The 23430-nt window shown below is 60.7% G+C and overlaps 10 protein-coding genes across 11 annotated transcripts; 4 read left to right on the top strand and 6 right to left on the bottom strand.

Annotated features, from left to right (window-relative positions):
• Window positions 1-17: 17 nt before the first annotated feature.
• eif4e (Eukaryotic translation initiation factor 4E) lies at window positions 18-1864 on the bottom strand (the record flags this gene model as incomplete). Its single annotated transcript, XM_062768604.1, has 5 exons — window positions 18-383; window positions 435-731; window positions 788-998; window positions 1035-1694; window positions 1731-1864. 5 exons carry the CDS (start codon window positions 1862-1864, stop codon window positions 18-20), a joined length of 1668 nt encoding a protein of 555 aa, XP_062624588.1.
• Window positions 1865-2616: 752 nt separating this feature from the next.
• On the bottom strand, window positions 2617-4154 carry HSD3 (11-beta-hydroxysteroid dehydrogenase-like 3). The gene is made up of 6 exons (XM_062768605.1): window positions 3946-4154; window positions 3756-3904; window positions 3417-3676; window positions 3201-3372; window positions 3031-3162; window positions 2617-2993 (listed from the first exon to the last, which is right to left on the bottom strand). The coding sequence occupies exons 1-6, from the start codon at window positions 4131-4133 to the stop codon at window positions 2776-2778; spliced, it is 1119 nt and encodes a 372-aa protein (XP_062624589.1). The 5' UTR covers window positions 4134-4154; the 3' UTR covers window positions 2617-2775.
• A 318-nt stretch (window positions 4155-4472) lies between these two features.
• Window positions 4473-5277, bottom strand: LOC62_02G002105 (uncharacterized protein; the record flags this gene model as incomplete). Its single annotated transcript, XM_062768606.1, has 2 exons — window positions 4473-5108; window positions 5272-5277. The coding sequence occupies 2 exons, from the start codon at window positions 5275-5277 to the stop codon at window positions 4473-4475; spliced, it is 642 nt and encodes a 213-aa protein (XP_062624590.1).
• Window positions 5278-6007: 730 nt separating this feature from the next.
• Window positions 6008-9450, top strand: ARHGAP15 (Rho GTPase-activating protein 15). The gene is made up of 11 exons (XM_062768607.1): window positions 6008-6718; window positions 6789-7021; window positions 7087-7140; window positions 7233-7348; window positions 7388-7529; window positions 7572-7649; window positions 7683-7991; window positions 8041-8170; window positions 8210-8710; window positions 8761-9137; window positions 9185-9450. The coding sequence occupies exons 1-11, from the start codon at window positions 6586-6588 to the stop codon at window positions 9296-9298; spliced, it is 2187 nt and encodes a 728-aa protein (XP_062624591.1). The 5' UTR covers window positions 6008-6585; the 3' UTR covers window positions 9299-9450.
• Window positions 9451-9500: 50 nt separating this feature from the next.
• cox12 (Cytochrome c oxidase subunit 6B) lies at window positions 9501-10194 on the bottom strand (the record flags this gene model as incomplete). Its single annotated transcript, XM_062768608.1, has 4 exons — window positions 9501-9568; window positions 9672-9768; window positions 10089-10098; window positions 10181-10194. 4 exons carry the CDS (start codon window positions 10192-10194, stop codon window positions 9501-9503), a joined length of 189 nt encoding a protein of 62 aa, XP_062624592.1.
• A 259-nt stretch (window positions 10195-10453) lies between these two features.
• Window positions 10454-14991, bottom strand: kha1 (K(+)/H(+) antiporter 1). The gene is made up of 9 exons (XM_062768610.1): window positions 14614-14991; window positions 14250-14525; window positions 14149-14196; window positions 13342-14107; window positions 13170-13288; window positions 12946-13133; window positions 10950-12896; window positions 10714-10861; window positions 10470-10656 (listed from the first exon to the last, which is right to left on the bottom strand). The coding sequence occupies exons 2-7, from the start codon at window positions 14301-14303 to the stop codon at window positions 11345-11347; spliced, it is 2727 nt and encodes a 908-aa protein (XP_062624594.1). The 5' UTR covers window positions 14304-14525; window positions 14614-14991; the 3' UTR covers window positions 10470-10656; window positions 10714-10861; window positions 10950-11344.
• Window positions 10494-11182, top strand: Fam96b (Mitotic spindle-associated MMXD complex subunit MIP18; the record flags this gene model as incomplete). Its single annotated transcript, XM_062768609.1, has 3 exons — window positions 10494-10656; window positions 10714-10863; window positions 10953-11182. The coding sequence occupies 3 exons, from the start codon at window positions 10494-10496 to the stop codon at window positions 11180-11182; spliced, it is 543 nt and encodes a 180-aa protein (XP_062624593.1).
• Window positions 14992-15963: 972 nt separating the features above from the next.
• On the top strand, window positions 15964-16798 carry dlc-1 (Dynein light chain 1, cytoplasmic). The gene is made up of 4 exons (XM_062768611.1): window positions 15964-16193; window positions 16282-16426; window positions 16487-16509; window positions 16584-16798. The coding sequence occupies exons 1-4, from the start codon at window positions 16130-16132 to the stop codon at window positions 16646-16648; spliced, it is 297 nt and encodes a 98-aa protein (XP_062624595.1). The 5' UTR covers window positions 15964-16129; the 3' UTR covers window positions 16649-16798.
• Window positions 16799-16910: 112 nt separating this feature from the next.
• Window positions 16911-18928, bottom strand: EAF3 (Chromatin modification-related protein EAF3). Its single transcript, XM_062768612.1, has 9 exons — window positions 18881-18928; window positions 18601-18797; window positions 18283-18434; window positions 18053-18144; window positions 17774-17990; window positions 17533-17723; window positions 17305-17483; window positions 17182-17266; window positions 16911-17137 (listed from the first exon to the last, which is right to left on the bottom strand). Exons 3-9 carry the CDS (start codon window positions 18370-18372, stop codon window positions 17053-17055), a joined length of 939 nt encoding a protein of 312 aa, XP_062624596.1. The 5' UTR covers window positions 18373-18434; window positions 18601-18797; window positions 18881-18928; the 3' UTR covers window positions 16911-17052.
• Window positions 18929-19190: 262 nt separating this feature from the next.
• SUA7_2 (Transcription initiation factor IIB) lies at window positions 19191-21657 on the top strand. Of its 2 annotated transcripts, XM_062768613.1 has the most exons (6): window positions 19191-19411; window positions 19658-19776; window positions 19894-20059; window positions 20178-20931; window positions 21001-21052; window positions 21106-21657. In XM_062768613.1, the coding sequence occupies exons 2-6, from the start codon at window positions 19744-19746 to the stop codon at window positions 21358-21360; spliced, it is 1260 nt and encodes a 419-aa protein (XP_062624597.1). In that variant the 5' UTR covers window positions 19191-19411; window positions 19658-19743; the 3' UTR covers window positions 21361-21657. The 2 variants fall into 2 exon arrangements, with proteins under 2 accessions (XP_062624597.1, XP_062624598.1); XM_062768614.1 differs by having other exon boundaries at window positions 19191-19776.
• Window positions 21658-23430: the final 1773 nt, after the last annotated feature.

The raw sequence follows: 23430 nt of genomic DNA on the forward strand, positions 1-23430 counted from the left end.
CTCCAAAGTCCCCTTCCCTACGCTCCCGGGCGGGGAGACGAAGGATAACTATCGAGCGCAGGCGTGCTGACCAGACGGCGCGGCGTGTTGACAGCAGCTCCCATCGGACCAGCAAACGGGTTACCGCCGACACCACCGCTAGCGGCCGACCCCGTACGGCGCATCGGCGTCGCCTGCTGAGACGGCGAGCCTGGAAGCGGAAGCGGCGGAACGGGAGGCGGGCCCATGTTGCTGAATCCGCCCGGGGTCGCAAGCGGCGAACTTGGGACGCGAGCCGAACGGGGGCGGCTCTCAGTGCTCGTGGGCGCCGTCGTAAACGAACGCTGCGACGAGAGGATACGCATAAACTTGCCGCCAGCGGGGGTCGTGTCCTTTGCGTTGAACTGGACGGCGTCAGCCGAGCCTTACCCCGCCTGCGGCCTGCCTGCACTCACCTGGAACTCCATTGACACGGCCTCCTGCTCACGGGGATCAAGAGCCATCGTCTCGAGGATACGTGCGCCAAGGGCGTTGATAGCCACGGCGTCCTCGCGACCTCGCGTCCACACCTGGATACGGTCGAGCTTTGGCCTGGCAGACGCGACAATGCCACAGACCTGGTCATCGGCATCGGTGATCTCGCCCACGAGACCCATGACCAGATTCGCCCAGGCCGCGTCAAACGCAACGGGGTTGTTGCGGAACAGAAGAACCCACTTGCCGCCGTCGAGATTGGCGGGATCTTCCCACATCTGCACCGCTATCAGCGATCTGAGATCGGCGACGCCAACAACACGGTCACGCTCACCGGGCGGATACCATCCTTGAACAGGTGGTAGTTTGCGCCCTTGGGCAGCTTGCCTGGCAGGCGGATATTGTTCATGAGACGCGCAAAGCCCTGCACCGAGTCGACCGTCCCGACATTGAGCAGTGTCGCCTCCCACTCGTTCAAGACCTCGCCGCCCTTGGGCAAAGTAGCAGGGTCGGGCTTGTACGTCTTGGAGTCATACTTGAGCGTCCTGTTCCGTCAGTTTAGTATGCTCCGGGCTACGCACCATGTATGGGCCAGAGGAAGCTCTCCACGCTCGCGAACAGCCTGAATCGCAGCTGCGGACGGCGCGGCGCTGCCTAGCTTGGCGTTGCTCGACCCCTCTGCACTCGCACCGCCGCTGCCCTTGTCTGGCGTCGCGACCGTCACGATCGTAGTGGGCACAGCACTGCCCCCGGCGTCCTTCTTCACCGGCGTCTCTGGCGCAGTCGCGGTCGCGGCGCCAGGAAGCCCGACACCGAGACCACGGCCAACACGCAGGCGCACCTCGCCGATATCGGCCGCGTCCTTGTCCTTGTCCTTGCCCTCACTGTCTGAAGGAGGCGCCGACGACGCCACATCCTTGCCCTTATCGGAGCGCACGCTGCCCTCGGGCGAGCTGGCCCGTGCCGCGTCGTCGCTGCGCACAGATGACGCGCCGGTGGTGAGGTGGGCGCGCGAGATTGCGCTCGCTGGCAGCTTGAGGCGCGACGGCGTCGAGGACGGGCTGGCCGCCGGAGCCGGAACGGGAACGTTGGTGGTGATTTCGCTGAGCGCTGCGGTGGTCGACTTGTCGGCCGCTGGTGGCGCCGCGGACAGCGTGCTTAAGCGGTCAGAGAGCTGCTTGAGGGAGGGCAAGCGCGCCTTGTTGGGCGACGAGCCGACGGCCGAGTTGCTGCGCGAGGCGCTGGGATCAGCGGCGAACACGGGGAAGGCGGCGTACCGAGTTGGCGTGCTGGTTCCCGATGGCGTCGCTGGCTTGCTGCCTGGCAGAGCTAGGTGTAGGGCGGCGGCGCTGCTGCCGGCTGCTGCTGTTGTCGCCGCGGTGGGCGTCTTGGTATCACTGGTCGTGGTCATTGTGGCCCTGGGGGAGTTTGGGTGGTCAGAATGTCGAGGACACAGAGTGATATGAAAGGAATCAACAAGTGGGGGTAATTGTTGTTGGGCTGAAGTGTGTGGTGATGGTAGCGGGCTAGCTGCCCGTGACAATGTGTGTGTGGTGTGTGGTGTGGTGGGTGGGCGTGACGCCAAGGGGAGCAAGGTGGGGAACGGGGCGTTGGCGGCAACCGTGGTGTGTGCGGGCAGTACAGAGTTGATTGATATGTGCCTAGACCGCGCGAGACTGCGCTCTCGCAGCTCGTTCCAAAACTCACAGATGGGGGGGAGGGTGCACGCGTTGATCGACAAGAGTCAGGGGGAGGTGGTCACACTGCGACGACGACGACGACGACAACGACGCGACAATGTCACACTGAATGTTACAATGCGATTGATGCGCGCGCGCAGTGTGCATTGTTCCCACTAGAGCATACTGCTTCTCGCACTCTCTACGACTTGATATGCGGTCAAAGCTGAAACTCATACTGCCTGCTGGCATACAGCCCGCACGTACCATGCAATGGCATTGACCGGCCAGCCTCGCTCGACGGCGACAGTCTTTACCCGACCAAACTCTTGCCCCTCTCTACACATCCCTTGGACAAGGTTGTCGCATTCCCATCCGGCAGGACTGTAAATGACCCACGTTTGCAAGCTAAGCTCGTTTGGTCCAACGTGTGTAATTTAAACACACGCAGCAGTGCAAGGCAAGACACGCACGACGTGACACGCCCAAACACATGTATTCATTCTGTAACAGTCTAAGGAACGACGAGCAACACGGCCGAGACACAAACAAACCAGTCGCCGAGACCACGAGTGCGGAGGCCCGCGTTTCCATGCCGGCAATGCAACTACCCTACCCCATACCCTACCCACCCATGATGTTTTCATGGACGCATGCCATACTTTTTCCTGGCGTTGGGCTCCACAAAGAGGTAGCCAAGAGGCGTGCGCTGGAGGATCGATGCGGCGCCATACTGCCATGGCAGGAAGACGGTCGACGCAGGCGGCACCTTGAGCTTGCCGAGCCAGCTGAAGGGAGGATAGGGAATGAGTGGGGCCGGCTCGGGCGAGAGCGCGAGCGACTGTAAGACCGTGTCGACGACTGCAGGTGTTAGGACAGCACGAGGTTAAGCACTCACCCTTGCGAGGAGGCAGGAGGAGCTTGTCGCCCCAGCCGCCGTTGACGCGGTTGTGGACCTCGCAGTTGCCGCCGGTCTGCGCGAACGCAGTCTTGGTGCGGAACTCGTTATCAATCGTGCCTGGGAGGAGGGCTACGTGTCAGCGCTCTGACCAGCACAGCACTACCCACAGAAGAAGCGCACGCCGGACCCTTCGCACTCGACGCGTGCCGTCTCAAAGGCCATGTACGCGCCGGCCTTGGTGGCCGAGTACAGACAGCGCATGGGTGCAGGGATGGCGGCGCTGACGGACGAGAGGTGGTGGACCGCCGGCGACTTGGACGACGAGGAGAGGAGGGGGAGCTAAGAGGGTATCAGCGCTGTGTGAACAGATACAAATGACTCACGAAGGCGGCGAGCGACAGCACGGTACCGACAATGTTGATCTCGTTGAGCGCGCGCAGCTCCTTGACGGCGTTCTCGAGACCAGCCTTGGTCGGCAGCGACGCCGGCGCGAGGCTGCTGTCGCCAATGGCCTGGGGGACGAGCCTTGGCTTGGGAGACTTGTCCTGAGGGTCGGCGACGAGGTCGACGCCGGAAAGCTGGAGGAGGGTGCGGGTGGACGGGACGCCGGCGAGGATGTGGAGTGTGTCGATGCCGCCCCATGCTGTGTGTGTGTCAGCTCTGTTGGGTCACATGGCAGAGTGGCCACAGCCTCACAGCGCAGCACATCGCGCACAACTCACCCTTCTCGGCCGTCTCACGGATCTTGATCACATCGTCGACGCTGGTAATGTCGGCAGGGACGATGAGGATGCGCGACTTGTCGAGGCCGAGGGCGGCGCACTCGTCCGCGACGGCCTGGAGCGCCTCGGCGCGGCGTGCGACGATGAGGCTGGTGGTCAGTCAGCAGCATCCAGGCAAGTCGCCACTCACATGCGGGCACCGCGCTTGGCGTATGCGAGCGCGAGGTCCTTGCCGACGCCCGAGCTCGCGCCGAGGAGGACGACACGTTCGTCAGCGGGTGCGACGACCGTCTCGCGGCTCGGCTTGGGCGGAGCACGCAGCAGTACGGCCACGATGGGGAGGGCTAAGAGAGCGAGTAGAGCTTGTCTGTATGGCATAGTGAGTGTGTTGGTGCGGGGGGAGGGGGGGAGGGTGGCCGGAAAGTCGCCCGAGCCTTGTTGGTAAGTGTCGTTGAAATAAATGAGGATGACATGCCCAATGTTACCGGCGGCTGCACATGGCCGGCTAACGGAGCTCTCCGATATTCGGCCACCCGCACGCGGCCAACGCTCATCTTCCTGACCTTCAGCCAGGTCGCCGCCGCCACCATCCTCCAGCGCCAAACTCTCGACGCAATGCATTGGTTAATTGGTGGTGGTGGTGTGCTTGCGCATGCCTTGGATGCTGACTACAGTATGGACACCGCCGTCGCCCCTGCGCTATAAAGACGTAGACGCTTACACGCCCTTGGCCGCCCTCCGCTCGGCGGCCCTGCGCTCCTTATCCTGCTGCCGGATGCGCCTCTCCTCCTTCTTGTCGATCGTCTCCTGGCGCTTCTCCACGATGCCGTCCATGATCTTTTGGCGGACCCCGGCGCTGATAGACTCCAACGGCTTCCAGTACGACACCCAAATGACCTTGCGGGAGCGGTCGTCCTCCTTCCAGCGCGTGGCGACGGGGGACAGCGCGTCGGCGAACAGGGCGACAATCTCCTCCTTCTCGGCGTCGGTGATCCAGCGCGTCTTGCCTGCACCCGCGCGTCTCGCAAAGACGAGCTGGACGCGGTCGCCCTTCTCGATGAGGGAGCGCGCCGTCTTGGCCTTGTGCTGGAGGTCGCCAATGGCCGCGTGCCAGGGCACCTGGAGCTCCTTGTCCTCGATGGCAATGCGACGGCTCAGGCGGACCCTAGCCTCGTACTCTCGCTCCCGGGTCTTTTCCTCCTCAATGTTGATAATCTTGACCACGGGTGGCTCGAGCTGCACGAGCTTGAGGTAGTCGACCTTGGGGTCAAACGTCTTGAGGATGAGCTTGAGGCTTGTCGGGTCTCCGAGCTTGTTGTCCTCGTCGACGAGCTGCACCTTTGCAAACGGGATCTGGTCATTGCGGAGCGTCAATGGGTCGGCCACAGGTTGTTGCCGGCGCGGGTTATCGGGATCGTCATCTCGTCGTCCTCGTTGGAGCACTTCGGGGTTGGGTGGCCTCGGTGGCCTCGTCGCGACCGAGCGGGCCGAGGTGTAGGAGGTGCCAAGACTGGACAAGCATTGCCGTGATGATGTGGAGGGACGTGTTTGCGAGGTGGGCAGGAGGTGTGTCAAGGTCTTGTTTGAGGATGACCGTTCGAGGGAGGACGCGAGGCGTGGAAAGTTTACGGCGGCAGTGTGGTAGCGTTGCGTGGGAACTGAAGCCGTCGTGCTGCGTGCAGCAGTGCCGAGTCGATATAGGCAGGCCGTTGCAGCAGCCGTCGCGCTGCGAGTCATTGTTGTTGTGGTTGTCTGTTGGTAGAGCAATGTTTTGGGAAGAGCGGTTAAATAAAAGTGGAAACAGTTCAAGGGGGAATGGGTGACTTGGAATGATGCATGCAATGGGTATCCCGCCAGACGCGCCGCGGCGCAGCGCAGCGGCGGCCCACTGTGTCCTTCCTCCCTCCCCCTCCTCCTCCGCTGACCCCCGGGTGCCCCCGCTGGCTCGCGTCGCTACAGCGCTACAGCCGCCCTCTGCCTTTGCGGCGTGCGTTCGGCGTGTACGAGTAGTAAGGGCAAGGACCAACTCACCTGCGCGTAGAATGCAAGGAGTTTAAAGGCAAAAAGACGCGGCAACCAGGGACAAAATGCATTCGTCTGGAAGCTGGAGTCAAGGCAAGGACCCAAGAGAGGGGGGCCACACACGGCCACGTATCAATCAAACCACACGACGCGGACAGGCTGCAGGCTGCCAGACGACCAAAGCCTCAACAACCAAACCCCCTTGTTGTTATTGTTATTGTCGTCGTCGTCGACGTTGCATTCACACACAACCCTCTCTTGTCCCACACGGCACACACATTACCTGTTCGTGTTCGTTGCATCGACAAGGTAGTGGCGACTCAACCGACGGCCCACCTTTGAGCAACCCCCCAGCAGCAGGCCAGCAGCACCACTACTAGTCCCGCGTATCAAAGCCGGGCAAGCCTCGATCCCTTCCTCTCCCTCGTTCCCTTCCCTTGGCCCGCCGCCGCCGCCGGTTGCTCGTCCTCCTTTCTGCTCCTTCCTCGTCGTGCCCCGCCGCCAGCCGCCAGCCGCCCGCCATCGCCGCCGCCGCCGCCGACTTCATATCGCGCGTCTCCTCCATCCCTCCCACCCACCACCCAAACTCCCCATTCATTCCACCTTTTGCTGCTAGAGTGTCCGACTAGACCTTGTTCCCCACGCACGCTACGCATCAACAATCGTCCCACTGGAATCCAACTCCCCATTCCATCTCGCGACACGACAAGTTGCTGCCAGCCATTTGCGCACAACTACCCACACCACACACCCACCAAACGCCGATCCATCCGCCAGCGTTTACAACTCGTCTTCATTGCCCTCGGTCATGGCAATGGAGACTTCTTACCACGACAACTACTCAGACCAGCAACGACCAGGCCACGAGACCGAGAACGGCTTTGGATACAACAACAACAGCAACAGCCGCACCCGCGCCCACTACGGCAACATCAACACTGGTGAGTCGTCGTTCAACATGAGACACAGGACCAGTTCACATGTGGAACACTAGACATTGACCCACAATAGCCGTATCAAACACGTCCACCCAGCCATCCACCATGCAAGCTTCCTCGTCGTCGACGGTATCGTCGGCGCCGTCCACCACGATCCTATCAACAACCTCGGACGCGCCGACCCTTACCAACAACGGTATGAACAGACGTCTGTCAACAAGCTCGACGGCGCGTCTGGATGGCAAGGACGGAGGCCCGCAGATTGGCTTTGACGAGGGTATCATTCAAGGCCTCTGCGATGTGGATGTGAGTAGCTGCGGACGCGACGGCGAGACGGCGCATGTCGGCGTACGCTCTGCTAACGCGGACAGGGCCCTCTCGTTCTCTTGTCAGACAGGATAAAGCAGTCGATTGCATCGTGCAAGGTGAGTCTACGACATGGACGACGCAGGGCGCGCCAGGGGAGGGGGGCAACGAGCGCAGCCCCCAGCGATGCAGTCGGACTGACGAAATACAGCAAGTGGCCAGCTTCTTCCGTGCGCGCGCCGACGTCGAGGAGAAGTACGGACGCAGTCTGGTTGAGCTTGGCCGCAACTCGAACGATCAGTACGCGCGTTCCGAGGGCAAATCTGGGTGAGTGCTGGGTGCTCCTCGGGCACAAGCTAACTTTAGAACATTCTTGAGCGCGTACCAGCAGTCGCTCAAGGTCCAAGAGACGCTCGCTCAGAACCGACTGCGATTCGCCGGTCGGTTGAACGAAATGAACGAGGAGTTGCAGGCGTTGGCACGCGAGGGAGAGAAGCAACGCAAGCTGGTGAGTGGCCGGCCGGCCTGGAAGACGTATCTGACATGACAGCACAAGGACAATGGAACTCGCTACCAGAGCATCCTGCAGGAAAGCGAGGCGGTCATGGACAAGGCAAGTGACACGGCCGTGACAAGTTGGCCCCGACACTGACCCCAACAGGCCAAGGCGCGCTTTGACGCGACTGCAGAGGAGCTGGAACGCATCCTCGTAGCCAAGGAAGGGGCGGACTTCCGTGAAGCCGGGATGCTGGCTGGGAACCAGCAGCCTGGTCACAACGGCAAGAAAGCACTCGGCAACAAGGTCAAGCAGGGTCTGTTCAAGGCGAAGAACCCTGCTCAGCTGCAGCGTCACGAAGACGATGTCCGAGCTCGCATGTCGGCTGCCAGTGAAGCTTTCCGGAAAGCAGTGATCGAGAGCCAGGCGCTGCGGGCGGAGTACTTCAACTTCCAGCTGCCCAAGGTGGTCAGGGTGAGTTGTGACTGCTCCTGTGGAGTGACGCGTTTCTGACTCGATGCAGCTGCTCAAGGACTGTGCGGATGAGCTCGACCTCGGCGTGCAGTACCACCTGACACGCTACGCGTTCATGTACGAGTCGGCTGTTGTGACTGAGGGCACGACCTTGACACCAGTGACGGCGCCGGATGATGGTGAGGACAAGTGGAGGCGTGGCCACCGCTAACAACCAGTTGGTCTCAAGAACATCTTTGAGAGTATCGACAACCGCACCGACTTCAAGACGTTCATGCAGAACTACGCGGTTGCACGAAACACGCCCAAGGGACCGAGGAGAGAGGGCCTGTACGACGAGGGTTACGTCCCAACCCTGCCACCACATGTTCAGGCGTCACAAAATGCTCTGGCCGCGCAGAATGCTCAGCAGAGGGAACAGCAGTCCCAGCAGGTGCAGCAGCCACTTCAGTCCCAAACAGCCAACGGCGCTGGTGCTACTGCTGCCGCAGTGATCCCTCCAGTGGACCCGTACCAGCCTCTTACGGTCCCTGCCTCTTCAGGCGCGACCTTCGGCGTCGAACTGGGGGAGCAGCTTGCGCGTGACAGCACCGAGATTCCCAAGGTGGTTACCAAGTGTGCCGAGGCGATCGAGGCATACGGCCTGGATTCGATGGGCATCTACCGATTGTCTGGAACGACGTCCAAGGTGCAGGCTTTGAAGGCAGCTCTTGACAAGGGTGAGTTGGTGGTGGTAACATGGAGCGCGCTGAGCACTAACAATGTCCAGACGTCGATGGCGTCAATGTCATGGACGAGCAGTGGAGTTCTGACATCAACGTCATTTCGAGTGCTCTCAAGTTGTGGTTCCGTGAATTGCCCGAGCCGCTGCTCACGTACGGGCTGTACAACGGATTTATGGAGGCGGCGCGGTACGACAACGACAGATTGCGGCACATTCGCTTGCACGAGCAGGTCAACGAACTGCCCGACCCCAACTACGCGACGCTCAAGTACTTTATGGGCCACTTGGACCGGGTGCGGCGCAAGGAGGGTGTCAACCAGATGTCTGCGTCCAACCTGTCGATCGTGTTTGGTCCCACGCTGCTTGGAGCACCACCAGAGGAGGGTGGGCTGAACCTGGAGCACATGAACTACCAGTGCAAGGTGGGTGGCAGCGGCGCGTGGAGAGCCACTTGCTAACACGACACCAGGCCATTGAAACGATCCTGGAGAAGTACCAGGAGATCTTTGTCGAGGAGGACGACGATGGAGAGAAGGCAGGCGGTGCTGCCCCGGCGCCGGCGTCGGGCCAGGCGTCTGCATGAGGAGTGCAAGAGAAGGAGTAGTAGCAGTAGTAGCTTGTCGCTGTATTCCCTGTTCTGGCGCGGTCCCGACTACTACGCTGGCACCAAACAAACAACCCACGGCGCGGTGCTCATGTATACCTCGGCAGCTTATGCAGATTCCCTTTTATTCATGTCTCTTGGTGCTACGAGATTGATTCTAGTCGCGGCGGCATGCGCGCGTCTAAGGCTCGAGCGAGGCGGGGAAGGTGCCGTTCTCGACCTGGTCGTTCCACTTGTTGGACCACTCGTCTGGGGGAGGAGGTCAGCGGGGTCAGCGGGGCGGGCCAGCGGGGGCAGGCCTGCGGGGCCGTGCGGAACGAGGCGGCGGCGGCGTCCGCGGCGGCGTACTCACTGGGGCAGAGGGAGAGGTAGGCGCGCTTGAACTGCTGGCAGGGGGCAAACTCCTCGCCCTTGGCGTTGACGCACTTGTGGAAGTCGACAAAGTTCTGCTGCGGGGGTGTTAGCGGTACACAAGGGTGGTGGAGACAGCGGCAGGCGGCGCTGCAAGGCCGACTGGCGTGAGGCGTCCCGGCACCAGCCGAGCGGCTTGTCCCCGACAATACGTACCCAGCTAATTGTGAAACGACCCGCTGCGTCAGTTCTCCGTCTTGCACACACGCGCGCATCTCACCAGTGCTTGGTCTGGTTCTGGTTGGGGAAGCGGGCGCTGGGGTCAGCTTCGTCGACGGGGGAGTACTCACTCGAAGCCGGCAGTCTGGAGCTTTGGTCGGGGTCAGTAGGGGTTCGCATCGCAGTGTGTCCGGCTCACGGTGTAGGTCCTGCGGGGTCAGCGTCAGCATCGGCGTCACGCATGCGCGCCGGCGCGCACTCGCGCCTGCGGCGCTCGTGCTCGCGACTCACTTTTCCTCGGCCATGGTGGTTGATTGATGCTGGTGAGTGGTGGATAGTGAAGCGTTGGTTGTCAACGGTGCGCGCCAAATGCCTCGTTCTGAGTGGGTGGAAGCGAGCTGGCGGGTGGCTGCCAAAACCCCGAATGTGTCCTGCGGGCCTAGTTGTTTCGGGTGACGGGGGATAGCCACGCGCCTAGGATGGCGGGCCTATCGCCGCCGTTCGGTGAGTGGCGTTTCAACACCTACTCGACTTTATCAGCCGGCCGGCCTTCGATGCTTAGCATCACATCACACCCTCCCCCATCGCCCGCTCGCTCACGACCATGTCCCGCGAACTCGACAACGCCGCACCGACCATCTTCGCGACGTCCTCCGCGCGCCGGCGCGAAGGCCTCTGGGGGGACGCGTACGCCGCCGAGGCTGGCGCCGTTGAGGCGGCCTCGAGCGACGAGGAGCTCGAGGAGATTGACGCGCACGAGGTGTTTGGTGAGTTGGCGCGGCGCGCATTCCCTTCTGCCCGCCCACCCCACTAACACCCCCCAGACCTCCTCCGCTCGATCACCGACCCCGAGCACCCCGTCTCGCTCGAGCAGCTGCGCGTCGTGTCCCGCGACGATATCCACGTCGGCGGTAACCGCGTGCTCGTGTACCTCACCCCCACGATCCCGCACTGCTCCATGTCGACCTTGATCGGTGAGTGTGGTGTGGTGGCCGCGCTGCCGGCTCTAGCCCAACCTCGCGCCTCCACGCGCACTTCGTTCGCGCGCTGACGCCCGCCCCAGGCCTCTCCCTCCGCGTCCGCCTCCTCCGCGCCCTCCCCTCGCGCTACCGCGTCGACATCCGCATCAAGGAAGGCACCCACCAGTCCGAGCACGCCGTCAACAAGCAGCTCAACGACAAGGAGCGTGTCCAGGCCGCACTCGAGAACTCGCACTTGCTCCAAGTCGTCGAGGGGTGTTTGGCCACTGCTGGCCAGCGCGGCTTGGCGACGGCCGCTGCCGAGACCGAGTAGCATATTGAGTCGACTGGACAGACTTCTACGAGCTCCCCCACCCCCCCACCACACCCTGTACCTGTTGTACCGCTAGCGCATCATGCAATCACATCCCGACCCGACTGATCTACAGTCAACTAATCATACAATCAAATCATGCCGCCGTCTACTGCGCGGCGCCTACTGCCCCGCCTCGCACACGAGGAACGACGCCTCGCTCGTCTGGCTGCTCGCCAGTAGCAGCGCAGTCGTGCTGTCGCCGACCGTCTTGCGCAGCTCGGCGGCAATCGTCGGGTTCTGTCCACGCTCCGCAAGCAGCGTCGCAAGCTCGCGGTCGTGGTTGAGGGCGGCGCGAGAGCGGCCACGGCCAGTAACAACCAGAAGAGGACGCCAGAGGCGCTGGCCCTGGGAACCCGTGACAGCGTTCTCGGCGGCAGCGACAGCATCCTTGAGTGGCTGGGCCGATGTGTGGGCAACAAAGTTGACACGCGCGAGTGCCGAAGCAGCAGCCGCACCGTCCGCAGTCGTGTAGTACTGCCAAGCAATGTTGTCGGCGGTGTCCGACACAACCTTGCTCTGGGCGTCGCTCTTGGGGCCGCCAATAGTAAGCTGGTTGGACGCAAACGCAGCCTGGTGGGCCTTGGCCGACTCGGACAGCGTGTTGTGCGCCTCGTGCTCGTCAACCGTGCCCTCGTCCGACTCGTTGTCATGGTCGGGGACGCTGATGCGCACAACAGTCGCAGTGACGTTGGTGTGGTGGCAGAGCTGGACAACGAGGCGGAGAGCAAGGCGGTCATCGGGGCCGCCAAAGAAGGGCAGGAAGACGTGCTGACCGGCACCAGGAACAGTCGAGCCGCTGAAGCCGCGGTCGATGAAGATCGAGACGTCGGTGGTCGACTTGTTGAGGAGGTTGCGGATAAAGTGCGTGTACATTGGCGAGCCATCGCTGCCAAAGATGCCGTCAAAGGCCGAAACGGCAGCGGTCACACCAGTCTTGCCCTCCTCGGCCTCGACCGCGATAGGCTCGCTGGGAATGGTCCAGGGGACGACAATGAGCTGCGAGCTGAGGTCCTGCGCGTACTCGGCAACGGCCTGGGGGTAGCTCTCCTGGCCAACAATGGTAATGTGCGGCGTAACGTCGATGCCACGGAGTCTGCCGAACTGGCGGTAGAGCTGGAGCGCGTCGTCCGATTTGAGCAGGTGGTCCTTCTCAGCACTCTGCATGACGGAGAAGGTACGCCCAGTGAGCTCGACAAGCTTGAGGGCATCGACATGAACCGGTGTCTGGCCCTCCTCATCGGATGACGAGGGGTACGAAGGAAGGTCTTCCGTGCTCTTGCTCTCCACGGGGTTCTCCAGGTGGCTGAGGCGGTTGCGGACAGTGCCGTCCGTGGTGGGCTCCAGGAGTTGAGTGATAAGCATTGCAGCAGCAAGATGCTCGAGCTTCTGGAGGACGACGAGAAGACGCGTCGTAAATTCGCGGCCGCCAGCGGCTCCACCAGCGGCGCCCTGCAGGAACTGCTCGCGGGCAGACTTGTTACGCTTCTCCTTGTTCTTCGAGTCTTCGTACTCGGCGCTTCCGCGAGTGTGGTACTTGTAGGGGTAGATCCAGAGGGTGCCGGGAGTGGTGATGAAGGTGAGGACAAGGGCGACGACCACGAGCATGGAGAAGAGCCTCTCGTCGATGATACCAGCCTGCTTGCCAACGTTGAGGACGATGAGCTCGACGAGACTGCCCTGGTTAGCTGGGACGAAGGCCACTCCATGCAATCTCCACTCACCCCTTGCAACTCATGAGCATGCCGATGGCACCACTCTCGCGCCAGGTGTAGCCACAGAACTTGGCAACGCCGGCACAACCGAAGAACTTGCCGGCAAAGGCCACAACACAGAGCAGGATGATGTAACCCCAGATGATGCCCGTGTCGAGAGCACCGAGGTTGGTCTGGAGACCCGAGAGGACAAAGTACTGATTGTCAGCTGCGAATACGAATGCCCAACTCACAATAGGAAGGAAGAGCATGGTAACCAGGTCTTCAATCTTCTCCGTGATGGCAATGGCAAAGCCGCCCTCGTGGGGGATGATGAGACCGGCAAGGAAGCCACCAAAGATGGGGTGGACACCTGTTGATCGTCAGTGAGAAGCACAACAAGCCCAAACCGGCCATGGTACTAACCGAGGATGCCAGTGACAAAGGCCGATGCGAAGACGACGAGGAAGGTGAGGGTCATCATTCCTGGGGTGGGACCGTTCTCAATGCTTCCCGAGCGACGCGCGAGGTACACAAAGCCCTTCCTGATGGGCCAGAGAAGCACGATGGACCATCCAACAGCGGCCAGAAGGATGTAGAGCGCCACAATGCCCTTGCCACTGCTGGTGAGAGCGAGGGTGAGGGCGAGCAGGACCCATCCGACCACGTCGTTTCCAACACCAGCGGAGAGGACAATGACACCGACCTTGGTGTCGAGGAGCTTGGTGGCGGTAAGAATGCGACAGAGGACGGGGAATGCGGTGATGGCCATCGAGACACAGATGAAGAGGATAAAGTGGCTGAAGGGCACCTTCTCCGTGTCGACAAACTTGTGGTAAACGGGCACACCGACAGCGGCACCGAGGCCAAAGGGCACGACCATGCCTGCCACGGAGATGAGGGCCGAGGCTCTGCCATTACGCTTGGCGACACCAATGTCAACCTCGAGGCCGATGACGAAGAGGAAGAGCACGAGGCCGACATTGGACAGCAAGTTGAGGTATGGGATCGAGTCCTTCGGGAAGATGTGCTGGGTGAAGCCAGGGATGTGGTCAAACGCCGTGGGACCAAGGATAATGCCACCAATGACCTCGGCAATGACCTTTGGCTGGTTGATGTACTTGAAGACCCATCCGAGAGCCTGCGTGAAGACGATGATGATGACGAGCTGGATGATGAAGAGGGTGATGGGCTGGGCGGGTGTGTGAGCAGAGTCGCGTGAGTGCAACTTACGTTGGTGGGATCAACATGGGTGGGGTCAAGGCCGGTGATGACGCTTGACTGGACGGGGTGTGAGCACAGCGTCACGAGCACGACGAGCACAGACGACTCACGTTGATACCTGCACGAGCAACGAGGCGCCGGACGCCGTTGACAATGGACGACATGGTGTCGATGGTGGTGGCAAGAGCGGGGCCCTTGTGCTAGTGTGGAGATGGGCGATGCGATGAGGGGGAGGGGGAGTGATGCGATGCGACGAGGATAAGAGGGGGAGGGAGGGGGGTGAAGGGGCGGCTATCGCACGCGCGCCCAAGTCAATGCCAGGCTGCTCCTGTTGTTGTCGTGCGCGGGCGTGTCTCCAGGGGAAAAGGTGGTAACTAACGCACAACCTGTGAAGTGTCTCAGTAACCGTGACAGAAGTGACAGGGGCGAATGTAAAAGGACGCCAACAAACGCGAACTTTGGCTCGGCACATACCAAACAATGAGGCGCGGGACACGTGAAGGGAACAAGAGCTGGTTGGTCCTATGCAGCAGTGCCTGCTTGCCTGCTTGCCGGCCTAGGGCTCAGGTGTCGATGTGATGGGTGTGACTGCAAAAGTGTGCGCGCGCGCAGATTGGAGCACAAAGAGCGAGCGCTGTAACGGGGCGCGTGTGTCGGCGGAGGCGGCGTCGGGCTCGGGCTCGCGGTGAATGCAGTGTTGTGAGCAATGAGCGTGGCGTGTATCCCTGGCGGCGATGGGAGATGGGGTCGAACGCGCAGTGTGAATGCGACGAGGTGGTTGATTCACAGCAGTCGTGGGTTGTTGTCGTGCTCGTGTTGTTGGCTGCTGACTGCTGCTGCTCCCACCTCGACTACTGACTGACTGCATCGCATCGTCGTCGTATCTTTTGCTCCGCCGTCTTGCTTTGCCCAGCCAAGCAACTCGACCAACCCGCAAGGTTCAGGGGTGGCAAAATAACGCGCTGCGGTGGTGGCGGCAGCAGCTGTACCCCGTGGCCACCCACGTTGCCTGCCAACAAACTGCCCGCTGCTAGGCCACTCCGCCGCCTGCCGCTGGGTTTCAGGCCCGCCGCCCTCCCCTCCTCCATCCGGGGCGTGCGTGCGTGGCAACAATCGACTTGGCATTTCCCGTGCGTTGCGCTGGGCTCGCTTGGGCGCAGCGGAGAGAGGCGCGCGGGCTCTCGGGCTCCGACTGCGGCGTGCAGTGCAGTGAGTGGGCGAGTGCCCTCCTTCGGTGTCTGCTGCAAGAGCAAAGGCGCAGACGCGTTGTAGCGTCCTGCTCTCCAACACCACTGCTGGGCCCTAGTCTTGCCTGCCCTCTGCCCTAATACAGATCTCCCAAATCTGATAACACTGCGCAGTCGCCTGCCATTGGTCTGGTGCACCTTGGGGCACTTAAGCTGCTTCCCTGTTTGCAACGGCCTGGATGTAGCCTGCAGCAGCGTGCGTGCTTTCCGGCTCACCGAGGCCGGAGAAGTCTTAAGGACGCGCACGCAGGCCGCATTGATCACAATGCCAAGTCGCCCCGCAACGCACAGAGACAGACACGGGCGGCATACTGGGCGTCAATGCGGTAGCATGCACGTCTCGCCCGCGCGCCTTTGTGTCTCCGCGCCTAGTCTTTACGCCTCGACGCCACGCATCGGAACGCACAAGGCGGCGGCTTGGACGCGCCGGCGGCAAAACAAAAACGCGTTGGGGGAAGCGGCGGTCGGCGTCGAGTGTCGGTTGGCTGTGTGCCTGGCGCTCAACACACCAACTGACTGGCCAAGCAAGCAGGCATCAAGCAACTGTCGTCATTCAACCTTCTCTAACATTGCTCTCATCATTGACGAGTCGGCGGCACAACTGCAACGCAACAGCCCTACCTCGTCCTTGTCCGCGTCACCTGCGCCGCAGTACATTACGCCCACAGACACGCCCACGACCAGCACACGACGACTGAACTACACGACCCGAACCCCCAACCCCAGACCCAAAACACGCCAACATGTCGGCGTCACCAACCATTGCCGACCCGGCCGAGGTCAAGGCGATCATCAAGAGCGTTGACAGTGAGTGGTGTGGTGTGGCCGGCCAGAGCTGGGGGCCACCTCTGAGAAGAGACGGCACACAAGCTGACACCTGCGCCCCCACCCACAGTGACCGACGACATGCAGCAGCACGCTGTCCAGACGGCAATCGACGCACTCGACAAGTACACGGTCGAGAAGGACGTCGCCATGCACATCAAGAAGGAGTTTGACCGCCTCTACAGCACGACGTGGCACTGTGTCGTCGGCAAGCAGTGAGTCGGTCGGCGTGTGTTGAGGACGGAAGGGAACGCCCCGCTGACAGCGTGTCTCAGCTTTGGCAGCTTCGTCACCCATGGTCAGTGCCGCGTCTGCGAGCGCGCGCCGCGCCGTGCCGCACTCGACCCCCACCGTCCCGCTGACACCCCGCAGAGACCAAAAACTTCATCTACTTCTACCTCGGCCCCATTGCTGTCCTCCTCTGGAAGACTTCGTAAAGGCATACCGCTGGAGACGCCGTCCTTCCCTACCCCACCCCGCCCCTCATGTCCCCCTTCCTCTCAGCTTACAGTCCTGTCGGCCCGCCCGCCCACATCCCGCACACACAACATCGTCATTAGTAAATAGAGCGCACACAAGCTCGTCAACCCATTGCTCTCTTCCCACGCCTACATCTTAGGAATATCACGCCAGAAGCAAATGCAAACCAAAGTGTCATAGAGCGAGCAAGGTCGTGTGTCAGGTGCCATGGAATCGGTCCGCGTGCTCAAGCGCCATTGGGCGCGCACCTCGTGTGTAAACGCCATTTCATACGACACTGTCTGGTCTGTCGACATGGGCATTCATCGGGGCCCATCAATGGCTGGACGGCCCAGCCCGATAATCTAACACAACGGGGCAACTATGTCCTCGAGAGGTTCTGGTACTGGGTAGTCGTCGTCTCGTACTCCTTGACAAAGAGGCGCTTCTGCTCCTTGATCATCCACCTGGTCGTGTCAGCTGGACTCGGAACAACTCTGCCGCCACTCACTTCATAATGTCGTTGATGTACTCGCGGAGAATGTTCAGCGACTCGGTGTCAATGTTGGTGTAGGCGATAAATGGGCCAAAATTGACTGGTGGGTCAGCAGAAGATAGTGCGACGTCGACCTACCGAAGAGGCGCAGGAGGTGCTCGGCGCCGTAGATCTCGCTCATTGGCTTGTCTCCTGCTGCGCGCCGCTGCTCGACGTATTGTGCGCGCTCGAACCGGTACAGCAGGTTGTTGCCCAGGGCCTTGTCAAAGTAGAGTGTGATGCCGGCTATGATCTCTGATAAGAGGGCGGTCGAGCGACTGGGCCAGGGGGTGAGCACGATCCGCCGCGTAAGCCACTAGAACTCACGCAGAGCGCTCCTTCTTCGTCGAGTTGACGTATTCCCTGTACTCCTCGAGCAGCTCGTGGACATTTGGCTTGCGCGGCAGAGTGACAAGCTGGTTGTTCTTGGTCACGTTCTCCCAGTCGTCTACCAACTGGAGCTTGAGCACGTCGGGGATGATGATCTTGACCTCTGGTCTCTTCAAGAACTCGGCCTCCTATACCACATCAGTTGGGTTCTCCAACATGTAACGCAAGTAGAACCCACCGTGTCAAGTCCAGTGTCGCGCCCGCGCTTCCGACTTCCCTCGCCCTTCTTCACCGGCTTGGTCTCCTTGCCCTTGACAGATGGAGCGGGGCTCTCAACCGAAGGGGGTGGCTGAGGACGGTTCTTCTTCGTCTGCGCCTCGAGCAGCGCCCGGCGTTTTGCGAACCCGGCCTCGTTCAACTTTAGGAGACGCATCTCCGGCACCCATTCGTCCCACCTGCGCGTGTTGTCAGCACGTTGAACAACCCCGCCCGCACACGCATCCACACATCCACTCACGTCTGCTTCCATCCCTTGTAGTGGATGAAGTAGTGAGGCCCTGTAGACCCTAAGAGAGTGTTGGACTCGTTCCAGTTCTCGGCAAGAAGAATCTGCAAGTTGAAGTACGTTGGTTGCGGGTGGATGACAAGACGCGTATATGTCAGCATAGCTCCATGCATCCAGCAGATAGCTGCCATCCAACGGCACCCAAAGCAGGAGGGGCACCATGGGCTCGTTGTGTCACTCACACGAGCCTCGTAGAGGAGTGGTCCATGGTAGGCGAGGACATATTCGTCGGTCGTGAACTGGTTTGGCTGGTGGTTGGCGTTGGTGGCCATTGTAACGCGGTTTACACGGGGAAGGAAAGACGATAGAGTTGCAGCAAGACGTGTCACACGAGCTGTAGGGCATGCGTCAGCTTATGAGAAGGTTTATGAAGGTGTGGCCCCGCTGGTGTGGGCACAGTGAGGTGGAAAGAGAGTGCGGATACCGCGCGCCGACATGGGTCGCCCCTGTGCGTCGTGCAGCTTCCAAACTCTTGGCAGTGTCAGAAACGGCAAACTCACGAGTGACAGAGGACGCGCGAGCACTACGTGTCCGCTAAGTTGCTCGTGCGGCGAGGCAGAAGCCTGGCCGTGTCGATATAGGACGGCGGGGAAGGGTCGCCACGAACAAGGGTGAGGTGAGTCGACGCGCGCTGGGTCTTCGCGTTTACCGACTTGGAGCAAACTTGATGTAAGTGCGCTCGGGGCGTGTAAGCAGCCTGGTGTGAGTGTCAGCCGCGTTGAGCGTGTCGTTGTGAGGATGGTGTTGTTGTTGTTGTAGTCGAGTTGTCAGTCTACGTACCGTTTGTTGATATTGTTGGTGGCTCTGTGGTCGGTCAGTACGTGTTGGTTGGTGCTTGGGCAGTGTGGTAGGTAGGTAGCAGCTCGGAAAGCGACGACAAGAACCAGCAGTCAAGGGCAAGGGCAGGGCTGGACGGAGGCAAATTCGCACGCCGCTTGCTGCTGCCTGCTCGGTGCAAGGCCTTGTTTGTTGCCTGGACTGGGACGGAGCAGCCCTTTAGCCCAGGGGATTTAATAATTTCCCACGTGAGAAAATACTCCCGCTTTCTCTTCTGCTTGTTCCGTCTCGCCGCCGTCGCCGCCGCCGTTTGCACTACTTGAACGTACCGACCCCCTTGTAGTTTACTGACAAACTTGTCCTTCACTCATTCACCGTTCCATCAACGTTGTTTGAGAAACATCCAAAACGACCCTCCCAGCGTGTCCCAAAAAAGCGCCTCTGCGGTGAGCCCTCTCGAGCGACGCACACACGTCGGATTCAGAGAGTGAAATTCGCCTGGGATCAACACACGTCGGGGTTGGGCTGGATTGGGTGAGTCTTGGGGGTCTTGTCTTGTCGTCACGAGCAACCCTGGTGTGTGCGTGATCACTCTTGCTCTTCTCGTCCTTCCCCTAAGAGGTTGTGCTCTCCACGAGCTGCCTCCCATGTAATCCATTCTATGCTGGTCGGATGTGTTTTGATAGTGGACAGTCCCAACAATAGGACGCGTCTCTGGAATCTGCTGTGCTGACACACGTCTTTGCCACCCATTATTCTCGACGACATTATAACGAGCAGACGCAGCATAGCTCTGCTGCATAAAACCGCGCGCGTGCAGTTTCCGTTCAACCGGTTTCTCCACACGAGAGCGTAGATTGGGTACGATGTACGGCGTTGCAGGTCCAAAGGCCCCAGTGGTAGGTATTGGTGACAAGGCGAGCGTCAAGAAGCCACTTGCTAACTACATTCTCCTGCCTTCTCACCGCACTACCTCGCTCTCATCGTGCTCTTACACCCATGGCAACCGCGTACAGGGCAAGTACGGCCAGCCAGTTGCTCCGAACCTCGCTGTTCGGCACCTGTGCCCCAACTGCCAGATCGACCCTCCCAACATTATCGAGGAGTACAGCCACGGCGACCTGGTGTGCGCCGACTGCGGCACGATCCTCGGTGATCGTATTGTGGACACCCGTAGCGAGTGTAAGTGGTTGTGGTATAAACAAACAAGCGATTTGCTGACTGACTCTACAGGGCGAGTGAGTACTAGTGTCTGATTTTGATTTGTCACGAGACTAACACTGGGGTAAGACGTTTGCAGGTGACGAAGGCGGTGACGATCCGTCGCGTGTCGGTGGACCCTCGAATCCTCTGCTCGGCAATGCAACGCTCGAGACGTCGATTTCGGCGCGCGACGGTCGCACTGGTATCTCGCGTGACCTTCAGCGCGCTCAGAGCCGTGCCAACCAGTCAGCGACTGGGCCTGGTGGACGTGCCACCCAAGCCCAACTTCAGGCCGCGTTTGGGCGCATCAGCGAGATGTGCGACGCGATGCAGCTTCCGCGGTCCGTCGTTGAGAGCGCTCAACACGTCTACGTTATCGCCGATGAGGCCAAAGTGGCCAAGGGCAAGAACGACGACTCTCTCGTCGCCGCGTGCATCATTTACGCCTGTCGTGCCTCCGGTGCCGAGCGTTCGTTCCGTGAAGTGACCAAGGTGACCAAAGTCTCCAAGTCGGAGCTCGGCCGTGTCTTTGGCCACGTCCGCAACGCAGTCATGCAGGAGAACCAGAATAAGGGCAACGTCCTGCCTGTGGGCCAAGGTCTGAGCAACTCGAACAATTCGGCCGAGGGTCTTTTGGGCCGTTTCAGCAACTACCTTGATTTGGGAACCCCCATCTTCAATGCGTCCAAGCACATTGCGACGGCAGCGGTCGCCAAGGCGGCGATCGATGGCCGTAGTCCGCTCTCCATCGCTGCAGGAGTCCTCTACTTCACCACCATCCTATTTGAAACGTCCACCGCCTCAAAGGATATCGCGGACATCGCTGGCGTGTCGGAATCGACCATCAAGCTGTGAGTGGGAAATGTTTCTTTTTTATTATTATTTTTGGACATTGCAGCCAGAGCTAACAGTTTATCCAGCATCTGCAAAAAGGTTGCAGAGTCGCTCGACGCTGTCATCCGGCCAGAGTGGGTGAGTGATGAGGCTGAATTGTGTTTGTGTTTCACACATGCTAACGTTCCCAGAAAACTGCATACCCCAGTGGTTACGCTGCTCTAGCAGCTCTGGGGAAACCCAACACTCCTGCCGCTTCCAAGTCGTCTCGCGCAGGTACCCCCAGCGCCAGCAGCAACGGCGCGGCGAGCGGAACAGCGAACGGCGTCAAGGCCAGTGCAACGCCGTCCCCCGAAGACAGCGTCAAGGCCGAACCCAATGGCAAGGCGGACCAGTCGGCGGGTTCGGTCAAGGGCGCGGCGCCGAAACCCGACACGAAAGCCTGAGGAGAGATCCAACGCCAAGCCGACATGGCCTGGAAGTATGACATTCGTGTCAAGAGCCGAATGGGATTGTTCCAGCTTCCGCGGCAAAGAGGGGCAGTTCCGTTGGCACGTTGGCAGCGGCCTTGGCCGACTATAATAGAGCACCATGTGGATGGGGAGGAGATGAGCATGAGGTCACATATGTTGAAGGAGAGTGCGGGGGTGCGCGGGAACATGGCCCCACGTGTGGTGGTGTGAGGAACGCCAATAGTGTGCCATGTAACGTAAAGGCAGCAAACAAGACTGAAATGTATCGAATGACAGTCACCTGGGAGAGCGCGCACTAACTGGTGCAGATCTGTGGCAGTGGGCAGTGATGTCATTGGGACGGGCCTACGGGCCGAGTAACGCGCCCGCCCCGAAGAGTAGCCCGAGCCGCTGCTCGTCACAAGAGTCCAGCCCCGAGAGCGGCGGCATCGGGCATCATAGCATGAGCGGCGGCGGCGGGTGGGGTAAGTAGTACATAGTAGGCAGCTGGATAAACTCTGTAGTTTGGTTTGGGCGGGCGAGCGGCGTCCAGCGGGTTGGTTTGGAGGCCGGATCCAGACCTCGTCGTAGCGTCTTTTTTTGCCATGCCCACCCGTGGGGACCTAAGTGCGGACCCGTCCGAATAATGAAGCCAAGGGTCGGTCGGTCGGGCGGTCGTTCGACGGCGGAACGGCGCGACGGCGCGACACGGTTGAACGAGGTGGTTGCGACCACGCGGGCGGGAAGGCGGCAAGTCCAAGGCAGGCAAGGCAGGGTCCGTCGGCGGGGGCGGCAGTGGCGGTGGTAGTGGGGATGGTAGTGATGGCGTCGTGCGTCTATGTTTGTTGTTGTTTCGTGGGTGTGATGTGAACCTGTGGCCTGTGGGATGATGCTGTTGTTGTTGGGTCCCGCATGTGTTGCCCCAGGATAGTCGCGGGCGGGCAGGGAGGCACAGGGGAAGAGAGCATGTGGACAAACCAGCTACAGACCATCTGACCTTGCCACATTTGCTTCCTACTGGCTGGAAGTGTCCAACGGGGCGTAGGGTCGACATTGCGTCATGTGATGTGTGATGGGGGATTCGTCTCAACGACGTCATTGGGGAGCCGCGCGCAAACCGTACTAGTCGATCAGACATGTCGTGGCCACCGCCGCCGCCGTCGCTGCCAGTCGTCGTCTGGTTTTCTCTCTGACGACTTTGGTGCTCCTTTTTTGGGAAACCACGAACAATGACGACAATGCGAGGGAGCTACTACTGCTGCTGGGCCCAGCGGCGGGGGGCGGGCATGGCACGGCATGGCGGCACAAGACGAGCCAAGATCCCCTCTTTGCCTCATTGTCCCTGCAGGTCCCACTTTGCCGGCGCGCCAGCGACTGACCGACAATCGTCGTGCACGGCCAGAGGGCCACATGTCCTTGCTTGCTTCCTTGCTCGCGCGCTCGGTCGCTCGACCCCCTCCCCACCATCCGCAGCAGTCTAACTAGCACCAAGGCAACGAACCAGAGTTTATCCCGAACTCCTTTCGCGCCGGCGACCCTGCCCCTTACACATTTTTACCCTTCCAAACCGTCAGGCAAGTCACCCTTACCTCGCGCTCTCCTTCGGCGTCAGAGGCTTTCGGCTGGCGGCTTGCGGTTTACGGCCTCATCTGTCCCTTCCCGCGCAGCAGGCCTGGCATCATCATCATCATCATCATTGCTCTGCCGTTGTGCTCGTGCTCGTGCTCGTGCTTGTCCTCGTGCTCGTTCACGCGCGTCTATCTACAGACAAGCCACCCCACCACCACTACGATGAGGTAGTGGCCCAGCCGCGCCGCAGCACAGCAGCAGCAGTAGCCAGGCCACCGACCAGACCATTCTAACCCGGGGCCAATTACACACGCACGACCAGCGCCAGCTGCTACGCCAGGACGGGCACAGGAACACCACTTGTGACCCAGCAAAGACCAAGCTTGACGCTGCATTGGGTTTAACGGCCTCTTGACCTCGCCCCCCCTTGCCCCTCACCTCCCCACCCCCCCTCCCCCTCCACGACTTGACATCGTTTCTGTTTACTCCCCCTTG

This window comes from Vanrija pseudolonga, chromosome 2 (genome assembly GCF_020906515.1).
Source record: "Vanrija pseudolonga chromosome 2, complete sequence".
Lineage (NCBI taxonomy): Eukaryota > Fungi > Basidiomycota > Tremellomycetes > Trichosporonales > Trichosporonaceae > Vanrija > Vanrija pseudolonga.

Coding starts and splice junctions, on each gene's coding strand:
- HSD3 (XM_062768605.1), bottom strand. CDS start 4,133: ATGCCATACAGACAAGCTCTACTCGCTCTCTTAGCCCTCCCCATCGTG. Junction 3,905..3,945: donor GCCAAGCGCGGTGCCCGCAT/GTGAGTGGCGAC, acceptor ACTGACCACCAG/CCTCATCGTCGCACGCCGCG. Junction 3,677..3,755: donor CCGTGAGACGGCCGAGAAGG/GTGAGTTGTGCG, acceptor ACACACACACAG/CATGGGGCGGCATCGACACA.
- ARHGAP15 (XM_062768607.1), top strand. CDS start 6,586: ATGGCAATGGAGACTTCTTACCACGACAACTACTCAGACCAGCAACGA. Junction 7,349..7,387: donor CGTTCCGAGGGCAAATCTGG/GTGAGTGCTGGG, acceptor AGCTAACTTTAG/AACATTCTTGAGCGCGTACC. Junction 8,711..8,760: donor GAAGGCAGCTCTTGACAAGG/GTGAGTTGGTGG, acceptor AACAATGTCCAG/ACGTCGATGGCGTCAATGTC.
- kha1 (XM_062768610.1), bottom strand. CDS start 14,303: ATGTCGTCCATTGTCAACGGCGTCCGGCGCCTCGTTGCTCGTGCAGGT. Junction 14,197..14,249: donor TTGCTCGTGCAGGTATCAAC/GTGAGTCGTCTG, acceptor CACCCCGTCCAG/TCAAGCGTCATCACCGGCCT. Junction 14,108..14,148: donor CCCATGTTGATCCCACCAAC/GTAAGTTGCACT, acceptor ACACCCGCCCAG/CCCATCACCCTCTTCATCAT.
- dlc-1 (XM_062768611.1), top strand. CDS start 16,130: ATGTCGGCGTCACCAACCATTGCCGACCCGGCCGAGGTCAAGGCGATC. Junction 16,194..16,281: donor GATCATCAAGAGCGTTGACA/GTGAGTGGTGTG, acceptor CCCCACCCACAG/TGACCGACGACATGCAGCAG. Junction 16,427..16,486: donor CACTGTGTCGTCGGCAAGCA/GTGAGTCGGTCG, acceptor AGCGTGTCTCAG/CTTTGGCAGCTTCGTCACCC.
- EAF3 (XM_062768612.1), bottom strand. CDS start 18,372: ATGGCCACCAACGCCAACCACCAGCCAAACCAGTTCACGACCGACGAA. Junction 17,991..18,052: donor TACAAGGGATGGAAGCAGAC/GTGAGTGGATGT, acceptor CAACACGCGCAG/GTGGGACGAATGGGTGCCGG. Junction 17,484..17,532: donor ACGAAGAAGGAGCGCTCTGC/GTGAGTTCTAGT, acceptor CCCCTGGCCCAG/TCGCTCGACCGCCCTCTTAT.
- SUA7_2 (XM_062768614.1), top strand. CDS start 19,744: ATGTACGGCGTTGCAGGTCCAAAGGCCCCAGTG. Junction 19,777..19,893: donor CAGGTCCAAAGGCCCCAGTG/GTAGGTATTGGT, acceptor AACCGCGTACAG/GGCAAGTACGGCCAGCCAGT. Junction 20,060..20,177: donor TGTGGACACCCGTAGCGAGT/GTAAGTGGTTGT, acceptor AGACGTTTGCAG/GTGACGAAGGCGGTGACGAT.